The 21393-nt window shown below is 46.7% G+C and overlaps 1 protein-coding gene across 4 annotated transcripts in view; it reads right to left on the bottom strand.

Annotated features, from left to right (window-relative positions):
• Window positions 1-12883, bottom strand: part of LOC311100122 (inhibitor of apoptosis protein-like) — a 48049-nt gene extending 35166 nt beyond the window's left edge. Inside the window, exons 1-7 of one of the 4 annotated variants that reach the window (XM_084140890.1) lie at window positions 12585-12883; window positions 11892-12019; window positions 9422-10306; window positions 7864-8722; window positions 3754-3868; window positions 2868-3033; window positions 1997-2148 (exon numbers count right to left, since the gene is read on the bottom strand). In XM_084140890.1, the coding sequence (XP_083997016.1) occupies window positions 1997-2148; window positions 2868-3033; window positions 3754-3868; window positions 7864-7957 (527 nt within the window). In that variant the 5' untranslated portion in view covers window positions 7958-8722; window positions 9422-10306; window positions 11892-12019; window positions 12585-12883. The other 3 variants (XM_084140891.1, XM_084140892.1, XM_084140893.1) reach the window with 3 other exon arrangements.
• Window positions 12884-21393: the final 8510 nt, after the last annotated feature.

The following is a 21393-nucleotide window of genomic DNA, read 5'->3' on the forward strand; positions in this document are numbered from 1 at the left end:
TCTTTTATTTCAGCTCATGAAACATGGGACCAACACTTTACATGTTGAGTTTATATTTTTGATCAGTGTAGTTATTCAAGAGCTTGAGGATGAGTTGAATCAGGTGTGCTAGCTCTGGAATAGACCAATGACAGAACGGCCTGGGGTCCCCACGGAGAGGTCGGAGAACAACTACTCCACTGTACTGTCCAAACTTGTGAAATATAGAAGTCTATGATTGGTTCAGATTTGGTCCAAACCAGACCAAAAATCAACATCTGTGAACAAAATTCCCTAAAAACACGCCACTTCGATACAGCTACGACTTTTTCGCAGCAGGTTAGGAAAAGGGTTAGGGTTAGGGTTAGGGTTAGGAAAAGGGTTAGGGTTAGGAAAAGGGTTAGGGTTAGGAAAAGGGTTAGGGTTAGGGTTAGGGTTAGGAAAAGGGTTAGGGTTAGGAAAAGGGTTAGGGTTAGGGTTAGGAAAAGGGTTAGGGTTAGGGTTAGGAAAAGGGTTAGCTGAAATGCTAATTAATCCTAACCTGCTACAAAAAGTCACTTGTTTTGAAATTGCATGGTTTTAGGGAGTCCCGTCGGTGGACATTGAAATCAAGGCCGCACCAAAAAAAAGACGTTGGCGTAGGTCCCCTTAGTAGGAAGTAGCCATCAACTACTAGTAAACACCTGGAGGGGGGTTTGGGGGGACTCCCCCGGATTATTATATATATATATTTATTTTTTCGAATGCCAATTTATTCAGTACTTTGAGTAACTGGTTCGGTAAAAAGCAGAGGGATGTGGCTGGAGAAATGTAACCACTCTCCAATTCTATGGATGCAAGGATCGACCATCCATGATATCAAAATTATAGTTTTAACCATGTTATGAGGCTATATAGTGTTTGTTAAAAATGTTACAAACATTGGAGTAAAATATATTTTGGGTTCTGATGGGGTACGACTTTTGAACTAAGCTTGTGAGGTATTTCTAAGTTATATTCTTCAAGAATCAAATGGGTACATATCATTAATTTATAAATCCAAAAATGGATGGCCCCTTTAAGGTTACAAGTGTTTTAATGATGCATCGTTTCTATAACGGCCGAAGAACTCACGGGTTTCCCAAAACACCACATAAGAAGAACTTTCAATAAGTGCGTTGTTGGACCATGTGCCCATACTGATGCTCTCGGATCAGCCATTCAGATCTTACCTTAACATTAGATACTGACGTGATACAGCACGTCATTGTGCACATTGTTAGGCCTACACATTAGACAGTAACCTACAAAATATAACTCCATGTCAATGGTAGTAGGTCAAAGCTGCGTGCTGGAAAACCTTGGTGGAGCATGGGTGGAGTTGGCATTGTGGTGCTCATGTGAATTTCCTTTCTTTTTTGACTTCAGACCAACGCCTATTATAACTATAACCAGTCACTACCATTACTACTGTAGACACTACCACTACTATAACTATAACCAGTCACTACCATTACTACTGTAGACACTACCACTACTATAACTATAACCAGTCACTACCATTACTATAACTATAACCAGTCACTACCATTACTACTGTAGACACTACCACTACTATAACTATTACTATAATCTAGTGTAGTAAACTAGTGTTATTGAATATTTATCTGGTAACATCTACAGAAAGGTTTCAGAGAACATTTGACAAATACAAAAAAATGCTTAAATAAAATGTTAGTGCAGCCAGCCAATCAGAGCGTAGAAACAGCCAGCCAATAAGAGCGTAGAAACAGCCAGCCAATAAGAGCGTAGAAACAGCCAGACAATCAGAGCGTAGAAACAGCCAGCCAATCAGAGCGTAGAAACAGCCAGCCAATAAGAGCGTAGAAACAGCCAGCCAATCAGAGCGTAGAAACAGCCAGCCAATCAGAGCGTAGAAACAGCCAGCCAATAAGAGCGTAGAAACAGCCAGCCAATAAGAGCGTAGAAACAGCCAGCCAATCAGAGCGTAGAAACAGCCAGTCAATCAGAGCCTTACATGTCCTCTACTTCTCGGGAGCTCAGTAGGCTGGAGGGGGGCGGGGCAGAGAACCCCATATTCAAATATCCAATCGTCTCGTCACCCGGCACCGGGTTGGGGACGGGGTTAGGGGCAGAGACGGGGAGGGGGGCTGGGCCAGGGCCTGACACCTGGGGGAGATAACACACGTTATTAGACATCAGACATCATCATCCCCACCACCATCATCATCATCATCAGAAACCACCACCAACCACCACCACCACCAATACCATCATCACCACCAATACCATCATCACCACCAATACCATCATCACCACCACCCCCACCACCACCACCACCAATACCATCATCACCACCAATACCATCATCACCACCACCACCACCACCACCCCCAATACCATCATCACCACCACCACCACCAATACCATCATCATCATCATCAGAAACCACCACCACCAATACCATCATCACCACCACCACCACCACCACCAATACCATCATCACCACCACCACCACCAATACCATCATCACCACCACCACCAATACCATCATCACCACCACCACCAATACCATCATCACCACCACCACCAATACCATCATCACCACCCCAGTCACACCATCATCACCACCCCAGTCACACCATCATCACCCCAGTCATTCCATCATCACCACCCCAGTCATTCCATCATCACCACCCCAGTCATTCCATCATCACCACCCCAGTCATTCCATCATCACCACCCCAGTCATTCCATCATCATCATCCCAGTCATTCCATCACCACCACCCCAGTCATTCCATCATCATCATCATAAACATCATCACCACAATCATCATCACCACCCCAGTCATTCCATCATCATCATCACCACAATCATCATCTCACCGGTATGACGGGTGTGCTGCATAGCGGAGAGAAGGCGCTGTGAGAAGAGGAGAGGAGGTTGGCAGTGGAGGGTAGAGTCTGGATGAAGGAACAGGAGGGAGAGAGCTGTCGGTGTGTCTCAGCAGGACAGTCCCCTGTCTGCCAGCCCTCCACCGTCACGTTACACCTGGACCAGGAACAAATCAATTACACAATCAGATGTCACGTTACACCTGGACCAGGAACAAATCAATTACACAATTAGATGTCACGTTACACCTGGACCAGGAACAAATCAATTACACAATTAGATGTCACGTTACACCTGGACCAGGAACAAATCAATTACACAATTAGATGTCACGTTACACCTGGACAAGGAACAAATCAATTACACAATTAGATGTCACGTTACACCTGGAACAGGAACAAATCAATTACACAATTAGATGTCACGTTACACCTGGAACAGGACGTGGCGATGATAACCACCTGAAACACTGCCCCCTGTCTCCAACCCCAGTATAGAACCATCACCCACCTGAAACACTGCCCCCTGTCTCCAACCCCAGTATAGAACCATCACCCACCTGAAACACTGCCCCCTGTCTCCAACCATCACCCACCTGAAACACTGCCCCCTGTCTCCAACCATCACCCACCTGAAACACTGCCCCCTGTCTCCAAACCCAGTATAGAACCATCACCCACCTGAAACACTGCACCCTGTCTCCAACCCCAGTATAGAACCATCACCCACCTGAAACACTGCCCCCTGTCTCCAACCCCAGTATAGAACCATCACCCACCTGAAACACTGCCCCCTGTCTCCAACCCCAGTATAGAACCATCACCCACCTGAAACACTGCCCCCTGTCTCCAACCCCAGTATAGAACCATCACCCACCTGAAACACTGCACTCTGTCCCCAACGCCAGTATAGAACCATCCTGCCCTGGCCAGGGTGCGCTCTGTAACCGCCACTGCCGGGAAGCGGGCGAAGGTGGAGATACGAAACAGTTCTGAGGAGAAAATAATAATCACAACTTTATAAGGTAGGTGTGTACAGCATGTCTAAGGTAGGTGTGTACAGCTTGTCTAAGGTAGGTGTGTACAGCTTGTCTAAGGTAGGTGTGTACAGCTTGTCTAAGGTAGGTGTGTACAGCTTGTCTAAGGTAGGTGTGTACAGCTTGTCTAAGGTAGGTGTGTACAGCTTGTCTAAGGTAGGTGTGTACAGCTTGTCTAAGGTAGGTGTGTACAGCTTGTCTAAGGTAGGTGTGTACAGCTTGTCTAAGGTAGGTGTGTACAGCTTGTCTAAGGTAGGTGTGTGTGTTTTACACCAAATAAAACCCAGATGAGCATGCGTTGTAATGTTTCTAAAACAATACATGTATTACTAGTAAGAAGTAATGTGGTACATTGCATTGGGAATTCAGACCCCTTGACCTTTCCACATTTTTTTAAATTACAGCCTTATTCTAAAATGGATTAAATTAAATGTTTTCATCAATCTACACACAATAACCCATAATGACAAAGCAAAAACAGGTTATGGAACAGAAATACCTTATTTACATAAGTATTCAGACCCTTAGCTATGAGACTCTAAATGGAGCTCAGGTGCATGCTGTTTCCATTGATCATCCTTGAGATGTTTCTACAACTTGATTGGAGTCCACCTGTGGTAAATTCAATTGATTGGACATGATTTGGAAAGGCACACACCTGTCTATATAAGGTCCCACAGTTGAAAGTGCATGTCAGAGCAAAAACCAAGCTATGAGGTCGAAGGAATTGTCCGTAGAGCTCCGAGACAGGATTGTGTCGAGGCACAGATCTGGGGAAGGGTACCAAAAAAAGTCAGCAGCATTGAATGTCCCCAAGAACACAGTGGCCTCCATCATTCTTAAATGGAAGATGTTTTGAACCACCAAGACTCTTCTTAGAGCTGGCCGCCCGGCCAGACTGAGCAATCGGGGGAGAAGGGCCTTGGTCAGGGAGGGGACCAAGAACCCGATGGTCACTCTGACAGAGCTCCAGAGTTTCTCTGTGGAGATGGGAGAACCTTCCAGAAGGACAACCATTTCTACAGCACTCCACCAATCAGGCCTTTATGGTAGAGTGGCCAGACGGAAGCCACTCCTCTGTAAAACGGCACATGACAGCCTGCTTGGAGTTTGCCAAAAGGCACCTAAAGGACTCTCAGACCATGAGAAACAAGATTCTCTAGTCTGAAGAAACCAAGATTGAACTCTTTGGCCTGAATGCCAAGCGTCACATCTGGAGGAAACCTGCCACAATCCCTGGTGGTGGCAGCATCATGCTGTGGGGATGTTTTTCAGCAGCAGGGACTAGGAGACTAGTCAGGATCGAGGGAAAGATGAACGGCGCAAAGTACAGAGAGATCCTTGATGAAAACCTGCTCCAGAGCGCTCAGGACCTCAGACTGGGGTGAATGTTCAACTTCCAACAGGACAACAACCGTAAGCACACAGCCAAGACAATGCAGAAGTGGCTTCGGGACAAGTCTCTGAATGTCCTTGAGTGGCCCAGCCAGAGCCCGGACTTGAACCCGATCAAACATCTCTTGAGAGACCTGAAAATAGCTGTGCAGCGACGCTCCCCATCCAACCTGACAGAGCTTGAGAGGATCTGCAGAGAAGAATGGGAGAAACTCCCCAAATACAGGTGTGCCAAGCTTGTAGCGTCATACCCAAGAAGACTCGAGGCTGTAATCGCTGCCAAAGGTGCTTCAACAAAGTACTGAGTAAATGGTCTGAATACTTATGTAAATGTGATCAGTTCTTTCTTTTTAATACATTTGCAAACATTTCTAAAAACCTGTTTTTGCTTTGTCATTATGGGGTATTGTGTGTAGATTGATGAGGGAAAAAAACAATTGAATACATTTCAGAATAAGGCTGTAACGTAACGAAATGTGGAAAAAGGGGTATGAATACTTTACGAATGCAATGTATATACAAAAGTATGTGGACACCCATTCAAATGAGTGGATTCGGCTATTTCAGCCACACCCGTTGCTGACAGGTGTATAAAATCGAGCACACAGCCATGCAATCTCCATAGACAAACATTGGCAGTAGAATGACCTCACTGAAGAGCTCAGTGACTTTCAACATGGCACCGTCATAGGATGCCACCTTTCCAACAAGTCAGTTCATAAAATGTCTGCCCTGCTAGAGCTGCCCCGGTCAACTGTAAGTGCTGTTATTGTGAAGTGGAAACGTCTAGGATCAACAACGGCTCAGCCGCGAAGTGGTAGGCCACACAAGCTCACAGAACGGGACCACCGAGTGCTGAAGCACGTAAAGGTCGTCTGTCCTCGGTTGCAACACTCACTACTGAGTTCCAAACTGCCTCTGGAAGCAACGTCAGCACAATAACTGTTCGTCGGGAGCTTCATGAAATGCGTTTCCATGGCTGAGCAGCCGCACACAAACCTAAGATTACATTTACATTTTACATTTTAGTAATTTAGCAGACGCTCTTATCCAGAGCGACTTACAGTTAGTGCATACATTATTATTTTCATACTGGCCCCCCGTGGGAAACGAACCCACAACCCTGGCGTTGCAAACGCCATGCTCTATCAACTGAGCTACCTCCCTGCCTGCCATTCCCTCCCCTACCCTGGACGACGCTGGGCCAATTGTGCGCCGCCCCATTGGTCTCCCGGTTGCGGCCGGCTACAGCAGAGCCTGGATTCAAACCAGGATCTCTAGTGGCACAGCTAGCACTGCGATGCAGTGCCTTAGACCACTGCGCCATGCGAAATGCCAAGCGTTGGGTGGAGTGGTGTAAAGCTCGCCGCCATTGGACTCTGAAGCAGTGGAAACATGTTCTCTGGAGTGATGAATCACGCTTCACCATCTGGTAGTCCGACGGACGAATCTGGGTTTGGCGGAAGCCAGGAGAACGCTACCTGCCCCAATGTATAGTGCCAACTGTAGCATTTGGTGGAGGAAGAATAATGGTCTGGGGCTGTTTTTCATGGTTCGGGCTAGGCCCCTTAGTTCCAGTGAAGGGAAATCTCAACGCTACAGCCTACAATGACATTCTAGACGACATTCTGTGACATTCTGTGCTTCTAACTTTGTGGCAACAGTTTGAGGAAGGCCCTTCCTGTTTCAGCATGACAATACCCCTGTGCACAAAGCGAGGTCATCAAACACCTTTGGGATGAATTGGAACGCCGACTGCGAGCCAGGCCTAATCGCCCAACATCAGTGCCCGACCTCACTAATGCTCTTGTGGCTGAATGGAAGCAAGTCCCTGCAGCAATGTTCCAACATCTAGTGGAAAGCCTTCCCAGAAGAGTGGAGGCTGTTATAGCAGCAAAGGGGGGACCAACTCCATATTAATGCCCATGATTTTGGAATGAGATGTTCGACGAGCACGTGTCCACATACTTTTGGTCAAGTAGTGTATAGTTTTAATATTACTTAATTTTTTGTGATCAAATGTTTTTTGTGTTTTTTTTAAGAAAGGTACACAAAACAGGTACACCTAGACAGAGAAACATGTGACCAGACGAACAAGACAAACAGTTCCCATCCCACCCTCCACCCAAAATTAGATTAGTGGTTCACAATAGCAGTGTTTTGACAGTCATACATTGATGAGAGAGCAAATATGTTTCTTTCACTAGTCCCATGCATGCGTCACACAGATATTTCCATGACTAATGTCCATGAATGATAGCACTTCAATCACAGTATACACAGCTGCTCAGCCAGGCAGTTGCTTCAAGTCGAACAAGGTTGGATATTCGAGGATTCGTTGTTCTTTGCACTGTGGAGCCCTGACCACCCGCCAATGTGGCTGGTGAAATAGACATCTTACCGCCAATGCAAAAATCGGATGTTTATTTTAGGCCCTGTGTGAGTGAGTCGTTCCTGAAGAGTTGTCGTACTGCAGGGTGTGTCTAACGTGTGTGTGTGTGTGTGTCTGTCTGTCTGTCTGTGTGTGTGTGTGTGTGTGTGTGTGTGTGTCGTACCTGAAGAGTTGTCATACTGCAGGTCAGCTGGGGCTCCGTTCCGACACAGACCCATGAGGAACGGGCTGTTCCGGAGATGGACCAGGGTGTCCATTTACAGATAGGTTATACAGGCTAGATATAGACAGTCTAGATATACAGGTATTAGAGTTTGCAGAATTAGAGAAAAGGAAGGGCTGTTCTCCTCAGAGAGAGAGGGATAAGTATACCCAGGGCAGGGAAACACACACACACACACACACACACACAGGCTCCTGCACACACACACACACACACACACACACACAGGCTCCTGCACACACACAGCCATGTGATTGATGGTAACAGGATGCGTTCTCCGTCATCTCACACATCAGCCTGTAAATGAAACTGAAGAGTTTTCTGATGAAACAGAACTGATCTGACTGCTCTGATGACAATAGAAACCTAAAGAAGAGAAACAGAAAACCGCCTTGTCTGTCACAATAATATATCACAATATGCCAGAAAACTGTCTGTCTGTCACAATAATATATCACAATATGCCAGAAAAATGTCTGTCACAATAATATATCACAATATGCCAGAAAACTGTCTGTCACAATAATATATCACAATATGCCAGAAAAATGTCTGTCACAATAATATATCACAATATGCCATTTAGCAGATTATTTTATAGAAAGCGAGTACAGTCAGTCATGTCTGAGCCACAGAGGACTGTCTGCCTGTCTGCCTGTCTGTCTGTCTGTCTGTCTGCCTGTCTGTCTGTCTGTCTGCCTGCCTGCCTGCCTGCCTGCCTGCCTGTCTGTAACCACCAGACTAGGCCACACCACTCTGTCCGCTCCTGATAGCAACGCAACCACATCAGGTGGATCCCCTCAGCCCTGTCCCCTGGTCACAGACAGACAGACAGACAGACAGACAGGTATATAACCTCAGCCCTGTCCTCTGGTCACAGACAGACAGACAGGTATATAACCTCAGTCCTGTCCCCTGGTCACAGACAGGTATATAACCTCAGCCCTGTCCCCTGGTCACAGACAGACAGACAGACAGACAGGTATATAACCTCAGCCCTGTCCCCTGGTCACAGACAGGTATATAACCTCAGCCCTGTCCCCTGGTCACAGACAGGTATATAACCTCAGCCCTGTCCCCTGGTCACAGACAGACAGACAGACAGACAGGTATATAACCTCAGCCCTGTCCCCTGGTCACAGACAGGTATATAACCTCAGCCCTGTCCCCTGGTCACAGACAGGTATATAACCTCAGCCCTGTCCCCTGGTCACAGACAGACAGACAGACAGACAGGTATATAACCTCAGCCCTGTCCCCTGGTCACAGACAGACAGACAGACAGACAGACAGGTATATAACCTCAGCCCTGTCCCCTGGTCACAGACAGACAGACAGACAGACAGACAGACAGGTATATAACCTCAGCCCTGTCCCCTGGTCACAGACAGGTATATAACCTCAGCCCTGTCCCCTGGTCACAGACAGACAGACAGACAGGTATATAACCTCAGCCCTGTCCCCTGGTCACAGACAGACAGACAGACAGGTATATAACCTCAGTCCTGTCCCCTGGTCACACAGACAGGTATAATGTTCAACTGAAATAAAATCTTAATAATAACATTGTCTTATGGATCATCCTGGATCAGAGAGAACTGGTCTCCCTGACTCACCAACACACTCTCTGTTCTCCCTGACTCACCAACACACTCTCTGTTCTCCCTGACTCACCAACACACTCTCTGTTCTCCCTGACTCACCAACACACTCTCTGTTCTCCCTGACTCACCAACACACTCTCTGTTCTCCCTGACTCACCAACACACTCTCTGTTCTCCCTGACTCACCAACACACTCTCTGTTCTCCCTGACTCACCAACACACTCTCTGTTCTCCCTGACTCACCAACACACTCTCTGTTCTCCCTGACTCACCAACACACTCTCTGTTCTCCCTGACTCACCAACACACTCTCTGTTCTCCCTGACTCACCAACACACTCTCTGTTCTCCCTGACTCACCAACACACTCTCTGTTCTCCCTGACTCACCAACACACTCTCTGTTCTCCCTGACTCACCAACACACTCTCTGGTCTCCCTGACACACCACTCACCAACCGACTCAACTCTGAACGCATGGCTGTGTGTATGGGGGCTGAGATTTGGGATTTGATGTCAACGTAAGACATGGTGAATATGGACAGAACTCTCACACACACACACACACACACACACACACAGACACACACACACACACACACAGCCCTGGGTATGGCTGGTCAACCCTCTCCCCCTGAGTGGAACATCCCTCCTGGGGTAGTTTAGGTCTCCATGGCAGCAGAGATTAACCAGACCAAGAAATAACTTTATCTGTCAGAGAGGAAGGTTTAATGGAAGAATAAAAGTTGTCCTCCTTTACTGTATAAATGTTGATAACACCTGTAGGGGAGACAGAAATATCACATTAGTAGAATGTTGTAGTAGTAGTATTTATTAGGATCCACAATTAGCTGGTGCCGAGGCACCTGCTACTCTTCCTGAGGTCCAAATTACAGCTAAATTACATACAGCTAATTCCATATTCAGACAACAGACAGAGGAACATCGCATGAATAGAATGTGTCCTACTGGTTGATTTCCCCTGTAATGAATGCATTACATAGCTACGTGGTTAAAACATATTCAGACAACAGACAGAGGAACATCGCATGAATAGAATGTGTCCTACTGGTTGATTTCCCCTGTAATGAATGCATTACATAGCTACGTGGTTAAAACATATTCAGACAACAGCAGGTGTGGCGGGTTCAGAACTTCCTGCTTTTGAATTGGAGGGAATGAATCGGTCCTAGAAAAGGACACAGATAGCTACACAGTGAAGATTTTATCATACCACTTATGTACAGTGTTTTCCTCAGACCAGGTTTAATGTAGCTTACACGCACACACCACGTACTATATTTTAAAATACAGCCAGCTAACTAGCTAGCTACAGCGGCATTCAGCTACGTAGCTAGCTAGCGCAGTCAAGTTAGGCTAAAATGGCAGAACATTAACGTATATGGTGCACGAAGTCATATTGCTTTTTTTCCCAACTACTTACATTTTCCCTCCTGTACAACATTCGGGATCTGCTGTAATTCCACATTTTAAATGTGGTGCAGAAACATGTATTCATTGTCTGAGATGGTGACACTTAGTTTTAACGAGTGTTAGCTGGTGTTGTCTGTGTAGCTAAATGGCGTCATTCCATTGTTGTCAGCCGTTACTGCTAGCTAGCTAGCTACGTGCTTCCAGGGGCTACAATGTCAATATTACAGTCACAACACCACAGACCGACAACCCTGCCTGAACACTGGTCAAACACCACAGACCGACAACCCTGCCTGAACCCTGGTCAAACACCACAGACCGACAACCCTGCCTGAACCCTGGTCACAACACCACAGACCGACAACCCTGCCTGAACACTGGTCAAACACCACAGACCGACAACCCTGCCTGAACACTGGTCAAACACCACAGACCGACAACCCTGCCTGAACCCTGGTCACAACACCACAGACCGACAACCCTGCCTGAACCCTGGTCACAACACCACAGACCGACAACCCTGCCTGAACCCTGGTCAAACACCACAGACCGACAACCCTGCCTGAACACTGGTCAAACACCACAGACCGACAACCCTGCCTGAACACTGGTCACAACACCACAGACCGACAACCCTGCCTGAACCCTGGTCAAATACAACAGACCGACAACCCTGCCTGAACACTGGTCAAATACAACAGACCGACAACCCTGCCTGAACCCTGGTCAAACACCACAGACCGACAACCCTGCCTGAACACTGGTCACAACACCACAGACCGACAACCCTGCCTGAACCCTGGTCAAATACAACAGACCGACAACCCTGCCTGAACACTGGTCAAATACAACAGACCGACAACCCTGCCTGAACCCTGGTCAAACACCACAGTGAAGCCCCTATCCTCATGTCGTTAGACCAGTGACTCACCCTCCAGAAATGTCTCTGATCTGTAGAAATCCCCTTTCTGCGGTCACTTCCTTTCCCGTAGATCTGACGACGTTTCCGACCGAGAAGAAACCAAGTAGAGTTTTAGAAATTCCACTGTCTATAGTTCTCTATGGGGAAAGAACCATCAGTGTATTAGTAATCATGATAATTCCATCCCATAATGACAGGACATTTCATAGCAAAACGAAATAACGTTACATTTTTACATTTTAGTCATTTAGCAATGCTCTTATCCAGAGCGACTTACAGTTAGTGAGTGCATACATTTTCATAATAAATGTAATAGTCCCTTATATAACGTGGTCCTCTGTAGCTCAGCTGGTAGATCACCGCGCTTGTAACGCAAGGGTAGTGGGTTCGATCCCCGGGACCACCCATACGTAAAAATGTATGCACACATAACTGTAAGTCGCTTTGGATAAAAGCGTCTGCTAAATGCCATATTATTATAATAATATCACATGTTTTGGACCATAATTAATTACAGGATCAAACAACATTTTAATTTCAACAAGTTATACACACCAAGTTGTTTAAAATGTACAGTAGGCTTGGCTACACCATCCATTACAGGAAATGTATGCTTGTCCATGTATGGTTTTAATTTAGACCACATGATCGATCATATGACGGCGTGAATATGACAGCAGAGTAATAAACTGGTTAACTTACAGTTTTCAGGCAGATCACAGGGAGGAAAGAAGAGCTGAACTAGCGGCAGCCGAACCAGAAAGACCACATGTGGAACCTTACATTATGCTTATGACTCGACTGGCCTCCACACAAGGGGAATACCAGTTTGATTTGCAACGTGTTAAACCTTGTGGGTGGCTTAGTCAGATAATATGGTGCGAATGTGATATAGTGTAACATCTGCAACGTTAATGCAGGAACATTTTGATCGATGTTAACGTCATAGTCAACGGCCAGTTTACCTGTTGATGTTTTCCCAGTGGTGGAAAAAGTACCCAATTGTCATACTTGAGTAAAAGTAAAGATACCTTAATAGAAAATGACTCAAGTAAAAGTTGGTCACCCAGTAAAATACTACAAAAAGTAAATGGAATTAATACTTAAGTATCAAAAGTAAAAGTATACATCGATTTTCTTGTAGTTTTTTTAATTTACAGATAGCCAGGGGCACATGTAGTGTATGGAGATTATGACTTTGCTAATTTTTTCAAGTAGGAGACTGAGAGGATATTTATTCAGTTTCAGAGGGAGTTGTTTTAGAGTGGCGCCCCATAGAACAGAGGGAGTGTGTGTTGTAGACAGGGGATTGGACAGTAGAGGGAGCCACCCATATTTTGGGAAAGATTATAAGTACTGGGTTTGAACAGAGAACATTAGAGCGGACATTGTTTTTTGGAAAGCACTGCTCTCCGGGTGATCATGACATCTGTAAACTTATGCTGAAATCTTGTGATATGAATAAAACTTATGATCAAAGTTCAGTATAAGCGGACTCCTTTGTTTAACAGCATAATTAGCAACATTGACTCGACACTACACACACTCCAACACTCAGACATAATTTACAACACATAATTTACAAACAAGCATTTGCGTTTTGGGACAGATCGAAATTTACTGGGGGGAGGGGTGGTCCAAAATAGGGGAGGGTTGTCAAACTATTTTCTTTTGATTTGGGGAGGGTAGTGTGGTTTTTGGGGGGGGCACAGGGGAGGGTTGGGTGGTTTTTTGGGGGGGCACAGGGGAGGGTTGTGTGGTTTTTTGGGGGGGCACAGGGGAGGGTAGTGTGGTTTTTTGGGGGGCACAGGGGAGGGTTGGGTGGTTTTTGGGGGGGCACAGGGGAGGGTAGTGTGGTTTTTTGGGGGGGCACAGGGGAGGGTTGGGTGGTTTTTTGGGGGGGCACAGGGGAGGGTAGTGTGGTTTTTGGGGGGGCACAGGGGAGGGTTGGGTGGTTTTTGGGGGGGCACAGGGGAGGGTTGGGTGGTTTTTTGGGGGGGCACAGGGGAGGGTTGGGTGGTTTTTTGGGGGGGCACAGGGGAGGGTAGTGCGTTTTTTCCCTGGTTTACATTAGCTCTTCTGTTCGTATTTTCCCTATAAACGATGACTTGACTTTTTATATTACCCTGATAAAGTTTAGAAACGTTTGTGAAGGTTTGGTTTGGTGTGGCTATTATTAACCTTTACCTACTGCAGGCTGTGATATGAAGGCAGGGCGCCCCGGGGCTCCAACTGACTCCTATGATATGACGGCAGGGTTTTTTGGGGGGGCACAGGGGAGGGTTGGGTGGTTTTTGGGGGGGCACAGGGGAGGGTTGGGTGGTTTTTGGGGGGGCACAGGGGAGGGTTGGGTGGTTTTTGGGGGGGCACAGGGGAGGGTAGTGTGGTTTTTGGGGGGGCACAGGGGAGGGTTGTTTTTTTTGGGGGGGGGCACAGGGGAGGGTTGGGTGGTTTTTGGGGGGGCACAGGGGAGGGTTGTTTTTTTTTGGGGGGGGGCACAGGGGAGGGTTTTTTTTTTTTTGGGGGGGGCACAGGGGAGGGTTGGGTGGTTTTTTGGGGGGGCACAGGGGAGGGTTGGGTGGTTTTTTGGGGGGGCACAGGGGAGGGTTGGGTGGTTTTTGGGGGGGGCACAGGGGAGGGTTGTGTGGTTTTTGGGGGGGCACAGGGGAGGGCTGGGTGGTTTTTGGGGGGGCACAGGGGAGGGTTGGGTGGTTTTTGGGGGGGCACAGGGGAGGGTTGGGTGGTTTTTGGGGGGGCACAGGGGAGGGTTGCATGGTTTTTGGGGGGGCACAGGGGAGGGCTGGGTGGTTTTTGGGGGGGCACAGGGGAGGGTTGGGTGGTTTTTGGGGGGGCACAGGGGAGGGTTGGGTGGTTTTTGGGGGGGCACAGGGGAGGGTTGCATGGTTTTTGGGGGGGCACAGGGGAGGGTTGGGTGGTTTTTGGGGGGGCACAGGGGAGGGTTGGGTGGTTTTTGGGGGGGCACAGGGGAGGGCTGGGTGGTTTTTGGGGGGGCACAGGGGAGGGTTGGGTGGTTTTTGGGGGGGCACAGGGGAGGGTTGGGGGGTTTTTTGGGGGGGCACAGGGGAGGGTTGGGTTTTTTTTTGGGGGGGCACAGGGGAGGGTTGTGTGGTTTTTGGGGGGGCACAGGGGAGGGTTATGTGGTTTTTTGGGGGGGCACAGGGGAGGGTTGGGTGGTTTTTTGGGGGGGCACAGGGGAGGGTTGTGTGGTTTTTGGGGGGGCACAGGGGAGGGTAGTGTGGTTTTTGGGGGGGCACAGGGGAGGGTTGTGTGGTTTTTGGGGGGGCACAGGGGAGGGTAGTGCGTTTTTTCCCTGGTTTACATTAGCTCTTCTGTTCGTATTTTCCCTATAAACGATGACTTGACTTTTTATATTACCCTGATAAAGTTTAGAAACGTTTGTGAAGGTTTGGTTTGGTGTGGCTATTATTAACCTTTACCTACTGCAGGCTGTGATATGAAGGCAGGGCGCCCCGGGGCTCCAACTGACTCCTATGATATGACGGCAGGGCGCAAGTTAACAAACAGATCACCGACCATTTCGAATACCACCGTACCTTCTCCGCTATGCAATCCGGTTTCCGAGCTGGTCACGGGTGCACTTCAGCCACGCTCAAGGTCATAAACGATATTATAACCGCGATTGATAATAGACAGTACTGTGCAGCCGTCTTCATCGACCTGGCCAAGGCTTTCGACTCTGTCAACCACCGCATTCTTATTGGCAGACTAAATAGCCTTGGTTTCTCAAATGACTGCCTCGCCTGGTTCACCAACTACTTCTCAGATAGAGTTCAGTGTGTCAAATCGGAGGGCCTGTTGTCTGGACCTATGGCAGTCTCTATGGGGGTGCCACAGGGTTCAATTCTTGGGCCGACACTTTTCTCCGTGTATATCAATGATGTCGCTCTTGCTGCTGGTGACTCTCAGATCCACTTCTACGCAGACGACACCATTTTGTATACATCTGGCCCTTCATTGGACACTGTGTTAACAAACCTCCAAACGAGCTTCAATGCCATACAACAATCCTTCAGTAGCCTCCAACTGCTCTTAAACACTAGTAAAACTAAATGCATGCTTTTCAATCGAACGCTGCTGGCACCCGCCCACCCGACTAGAATCACCACTCTCGACGGGTCTGACCTAGAGTATGTGGACAACTACAAATACCTAGGTGTCTGGTTAGACTGTAAACTCAACTTCCAGACTCACATAAAGAATCTCCAATCCAAAGTTAAATCTAGAATCGGCTTCCTATTTCGCAACAAAGCCTCCTTCACTCATGCTGCCAAACATGCCCTCGTAAAACTGACTATCCTACCGATCCTTGACTTCGGCGATGTCATTTACAAAATAGCCTCCAACACTCTACTCAGCAAATTGGATGTAGTCTATCACAGTGCCATCCGTTTTGTCTCCAAAGCCCCATACACTACCCACCACTGTGACCTGTACGCTCTTGTTGGCTGGTCCTCACTACATGTTCGTCGTCAAACCCACTGGCTCCAGGCCATCTATAAATCACTGCTAGGCAAATCCCCGCCTTATCTTAGCTCATTGGTCACCATAGCAGCACCCACCCGTAGTCTGCGCTCCAGCAGGTATATCTCACTGGTCATTCCCAAAGTCAACACCTCCTTTGGCCGCCATTCCTTCCAGTTCTCTGCTGCCAATGACTGGAACAAATTGCAAAAATCTCTGAAGCTGGAGACTCTTATCTCCCTCAATAACTTTAAGCATCAGTTGTCAGAGCAGCTTACCGATCACTGCACCTGTACACAGCCATCTGTAATTAGCCCACCCAACTACCTCATCCCTATATTGTTATTTATTTTGCTCTTTTGCACCCCAGTATCTCTATTTGCACATAATCTCTTGCACATCTAGCATTCCAGTGTTAATACTATTGTAATTATTCTGCACTATAGCCTATTTATTGCCTTACCTCCATAACTTGCTACATTTGCACACACTGTATATATATTTTCTGTTGTATTTTTGACTTTATGTTTTTTTACCCCATATGTAACTCTGTGTTGTTTTTATTGCACTGCTTTGCTTTATCTTGGCCAGGTCGCAGTTGTAAATGAGAACCTGTTCTCAACTGGTTTACCTGGTTAAATAAAGGTTAAATAAAAAAATAAAAAAATGTGTCTGTATCTATGTAATGTGTCTGTATCTCTGTAATGTGTCTGTATCTTTGTAATGTGTCTGTATCTCAGTAATGTGTCTGTATCTCTGTAATGTGTCTGTATCTCTTAATGTGTCTGTATCTATGTAATGTGTCTGTATCTCTGTAATGTGTCTGTATCTCTGTAATGTGTATGTATCTCTGTGATGTGTCTGTATCTATGTAATGTGTCTGTATCTATGTAATGTGTCTGTATCTCTGTAATGTGTCTGTATCTCTGTAATGTGTCTGTATCTATGTAATGTGTATGTATCTATGTAATGTGTATGTATCTCTGTAATGTGTCTGTATCTCTGTAATGTGTCTGTATCTACGTAATTGTTTATGTATTTATGTAAAAAATTGGGACCACAATGGAAATAAGTCCCCGACTTTGTTGTGTAATTCTTTAAATCATCTTTGTGTATCTATATGTATTTTTTTTACTGGCAAATAAAATAAATCCAAACTGTGCAGCGACCTATTGATGAATGGAAAGAGACATCTGTTACAAAAAATAAAAAATAAAAAACACATTGTAAAGTGGTGATCCCACTGGCTATAAGGTGAATGCACCAATTTGTAAGTCGCTCTGGATAAGAGCGTCTGCTAAATGACGTAAATGTAAATGTAAATGAGATTGTCAAGCCAAGCACTGGCAAATAAACCTGTTGGTGGAAAATGTGTTGCATACTGTACCAGTCAAAAGTTTGGACACACCAACTCATTCAAGAGTTTTTCTTTATTTTTACTATTTTCTACATTGTAGAATAATAGTGAAGACATCAAAACTATGAAATAACACATATGGAATCATGTAGTAACCAAAAAAGTGTTAAACAAATCAAAATATATTTTAGATTTTAGATTCTTCAAAGTAGCCATCCTTTGCCTTGATGACAGCTTTGCACACTCTTGGCATTCTCTTAACCAGCTTCACCTGGAATGATTTTCCAACAGTCTTGAAGGAGTTCCCACATATGATGAGCACGTGTTAGCTGGTTTTCCTTCACTCTGCGTCCGACTCATCCCAAACCATCTCAATTGGGTTGAGGTCGGTGGATTGTGGAGGCCAGGTCATCTGATGCAGCACTCCATCACTCTCCTTCTTGGTCAAATAGCCCTTACACAGTCTGGAGGTGTGTTGGGTCATTGTCCTGTTGAAAAACGAATTATAGTCCCACTAAGCCCAAACCAGATGGGATGGCGTATCGCTGCAGAATGCTGTGGTAGCCATGCTTGTTAAGTGTGCCTTGAATTCTAAATAAATCACAGACAGTGTCACCAGCAAAGCACCCCCACACCCTCACACCTCCTCCATGCTTCTCGGTGGGAACCACACATGCAGAGATCATCCGTTCACCTACTCTGCGTCTCACAAAGACGCGGCAGTTGGAACCAAAAATATCAAATTTGGACTCATCAGACCAAAGGACACATTTCCACCAGTCTAATGTCCATTGCTCGTGTTTCTTGGCCCAAGCAGGTCCCTTCTTATTGGTGTCCTTTAGTAGTGGTTTCTTTGCAGTAATTCAACCATGAAGGCCTGATACACACAGTCCCCTCTGAACAGTTGATGTTGAGATATGTTGGTGACTTGAACTCTGTGAGGCATTTATTTGGGCTACAATTTCTGAGGCTGGTAACTCTAATGAACTTATCCTGTGCAGCAGAGGTAACTCTGGGTCTTCCATTCCTGTGGCGGTCCTCATGAGAGCCAGTTTCAACATAGCGCTTGATGGTTTTTGCGACTGCACTTGAAGAAACTTTAAAAGATGTTGAGATGTGTCTATTACAGAGATACAGACACATTGCAAATTGGAGTGGGTCTAGGGTTTCCTAGTCCCCACAGTGACTGTAAGTAAGCATTTCACTGTAAGGTCTACACCTGTTGTATTCGGCGCAAGTGGCAAATAACATTTTATTTTATTTTATTTTATGAATCCCATATTTCAGTCTGTGCTAGCAAAACAGTCCTGTAGCGTAGCATCTGCTTCATCTGACCACTTCTGTATTGAGCGAGTCACTTGTACTTCCTGCTTTAGTTTTTCCTTGTAAGCAGGAATCAGGAGGATAGAATTATGTTCAGATTTGCCAAATGGAGGGCGAGGGAGAGCTTTGTATGTGTCTCTGTGTGTAAAGGTGGTCTAGAGTTTTGTTTTCCTCTGGTTGCACATTTAACATGCTGGTAGAAATTAGGTAAAACTAATTTAAGTTTGCCTGCATTAAAGTCCCCGGCCACTAGGAGCGCTGCCTCTGGATGATCATTTTCTTGTTTGCTTATGGCCTTATCCAGCCCGTTGAGTGCCGTCTTAGTGCCAGATCAGTTTGTGGTGGTAAATAGACAGCTATGAAAAATATAGATGAAAACTCTCTTGGTAGATAGTGACACTAATTTGCCGCTAATGTGGCTATCATACGGACGACTTTGTCGACCACTTTGAAAAAAAGGTTGATAACATCCGCTACTCATTCACTCAGCCTATTGAGTCCACCAGTCTCACTCACCCTATGCCTTGACCTCTTTCTCCCCTCTCTCTCTAGATGACATCTTGCGACTATTGAGGTCTGGCCGCCCGACAACCTGCCCGCTTGACCCCATCACCTCTTCCCTTCTCCAGACCATCTCTGGACACCTTCTCACTTCCCTCATAAACTCATTCCTGACCACTGGCTGCGTTCCCTCTGACTTCAAAATGGCAGAGTTGCCTCCTTAAGAAACTAACACTCGACTCATCTGACATCAAAAAACTACAGACCTGTATCCCTTCTTTCTTTTCTTTCCAAAACACTTGAGCGTGCTGTCTCTGATTAACTCTCTCGTTATCTCTCTCAGAACGATCTCCTTGACCCTAACCAGTCAGGCTTCAAGACGGGTCACTCAACTGAGACTGCTCTTCTCTGTGTCACAGAGGCTGTCCGCACTGCGAAGGCTGACTCTCTCTCCTCTGTTCTCATCCTCCTAGATCTAGCCGCTGCCTTCGACACCGTGAACCATCAGATCCTCCTCTCCACCCTCTCAGGCCTGGGCGTCTCAGGCTCTGCACACTCTTGGATTGCATCCTACCTGGCAGGCCGCTCCTACCAGGTGACGTGGAGAGGATCTGTGTCTACACCACATACTCTCACTGCTGGTGTCCCCCAGGGCTCGGTTCTAGGCCCTCTCCTCTTCTCTCTATACACCAAGTCACTCGGCTAAGACATATCTTCACATGGTCTCCTATCATTGCTATGCGGATGACACTCATCTACTTTTCTCCTTCCCCCCTTCTGACACCCAGGTGGCGACATGCATCTCTGCATGCCTGGCAGATATCTCAACTTGGATGTCGGCTCATCACCTCAAGCTCAAACTCGACAAGACGGAGCTGCTCTTCCTCCCAGGGAAGGCCTGCCCGCTCAAAGACCTCTCCATCACGGTTGACAACTCCACAGTGTCCCCCTCCTAGAGTGCAAAGAACCTTGGCGTGACCCTGGATAACACCCTGTTGTTCTCTGCAAACATCAAAGCAGTGACCCGCTCCTGCAGGTTCATGCTTTACAACATCCCTAGAGTACGACCCTACCTCCCACAGGAAGCGGCAGAGGTCCTAATCCAGGCACTTGTCCTCTCCCATCTGGACTACTGCAACTCGCTGTTGGCTGGGCTCCCCGCTTGTGCCATCAAACCCCTGCAACTTATCCAGAATGCTGCAGCCCGCCTGGTTTTCAACCATCCCAAGTTCTCCCATGTCACCCCGCTCCTCCGCACAATCCACTGGCTTCCAGTCGAAGCTCGCATCCACTACAAGACTGTGGTGCTAATGTTATTGACTGAAGAGATAGCCTTGAATTGTACACAGCATCTCCTCTCACTCTATCTTGGTTCGTGCAGGTAACTGTGACATCCTCCTCAGACCAATTGCCAGTACGCCCAGCTCGGGGATCCAAAAGGAGTATCTCAGTTTCAAGGTCCCAGCTTTGAGAGAAGAAGCATCGTCAGGCACATGCCAACGTTAATAATGAATCATGTAAATCATGCTTATATGACTTGTTTGTATATAAGGACTGGAAGGGAACGCCCTTTTCAGAGTTTTCATCAAGTTTGGATAGATTTTTGTGAACCTCTCCGGCCATGATAATAAAGACTGATTCATTTATATTGAGTTTGAGTAGTGAACTTCCACGACAACTTTGGCGTCAACAAACAGGATGTTTGTTCCTCTCAACGTGATCCATCAGTGAAGGTCTGAGAGGGAACACCAGTGGCGCATTCTTGGGGTAGACGTAAGGGGACATTCCCGTCTCACTAAATGAAGGACGAGGACCCGCCCATAACAG

Source organism: Coregonus lavaretus, assembly GCF_964263955.1.
Source record: "Coregonus lavaretus genome assembly, chromosome: 24".
Taxonomy (NCBI): domain Eukaryota; kingdom Metazoa; phylum Chordata; class Actinopteri; order Salmoniformes; family Salmonidae; genus Coregonus; species Coregonus lavaretus.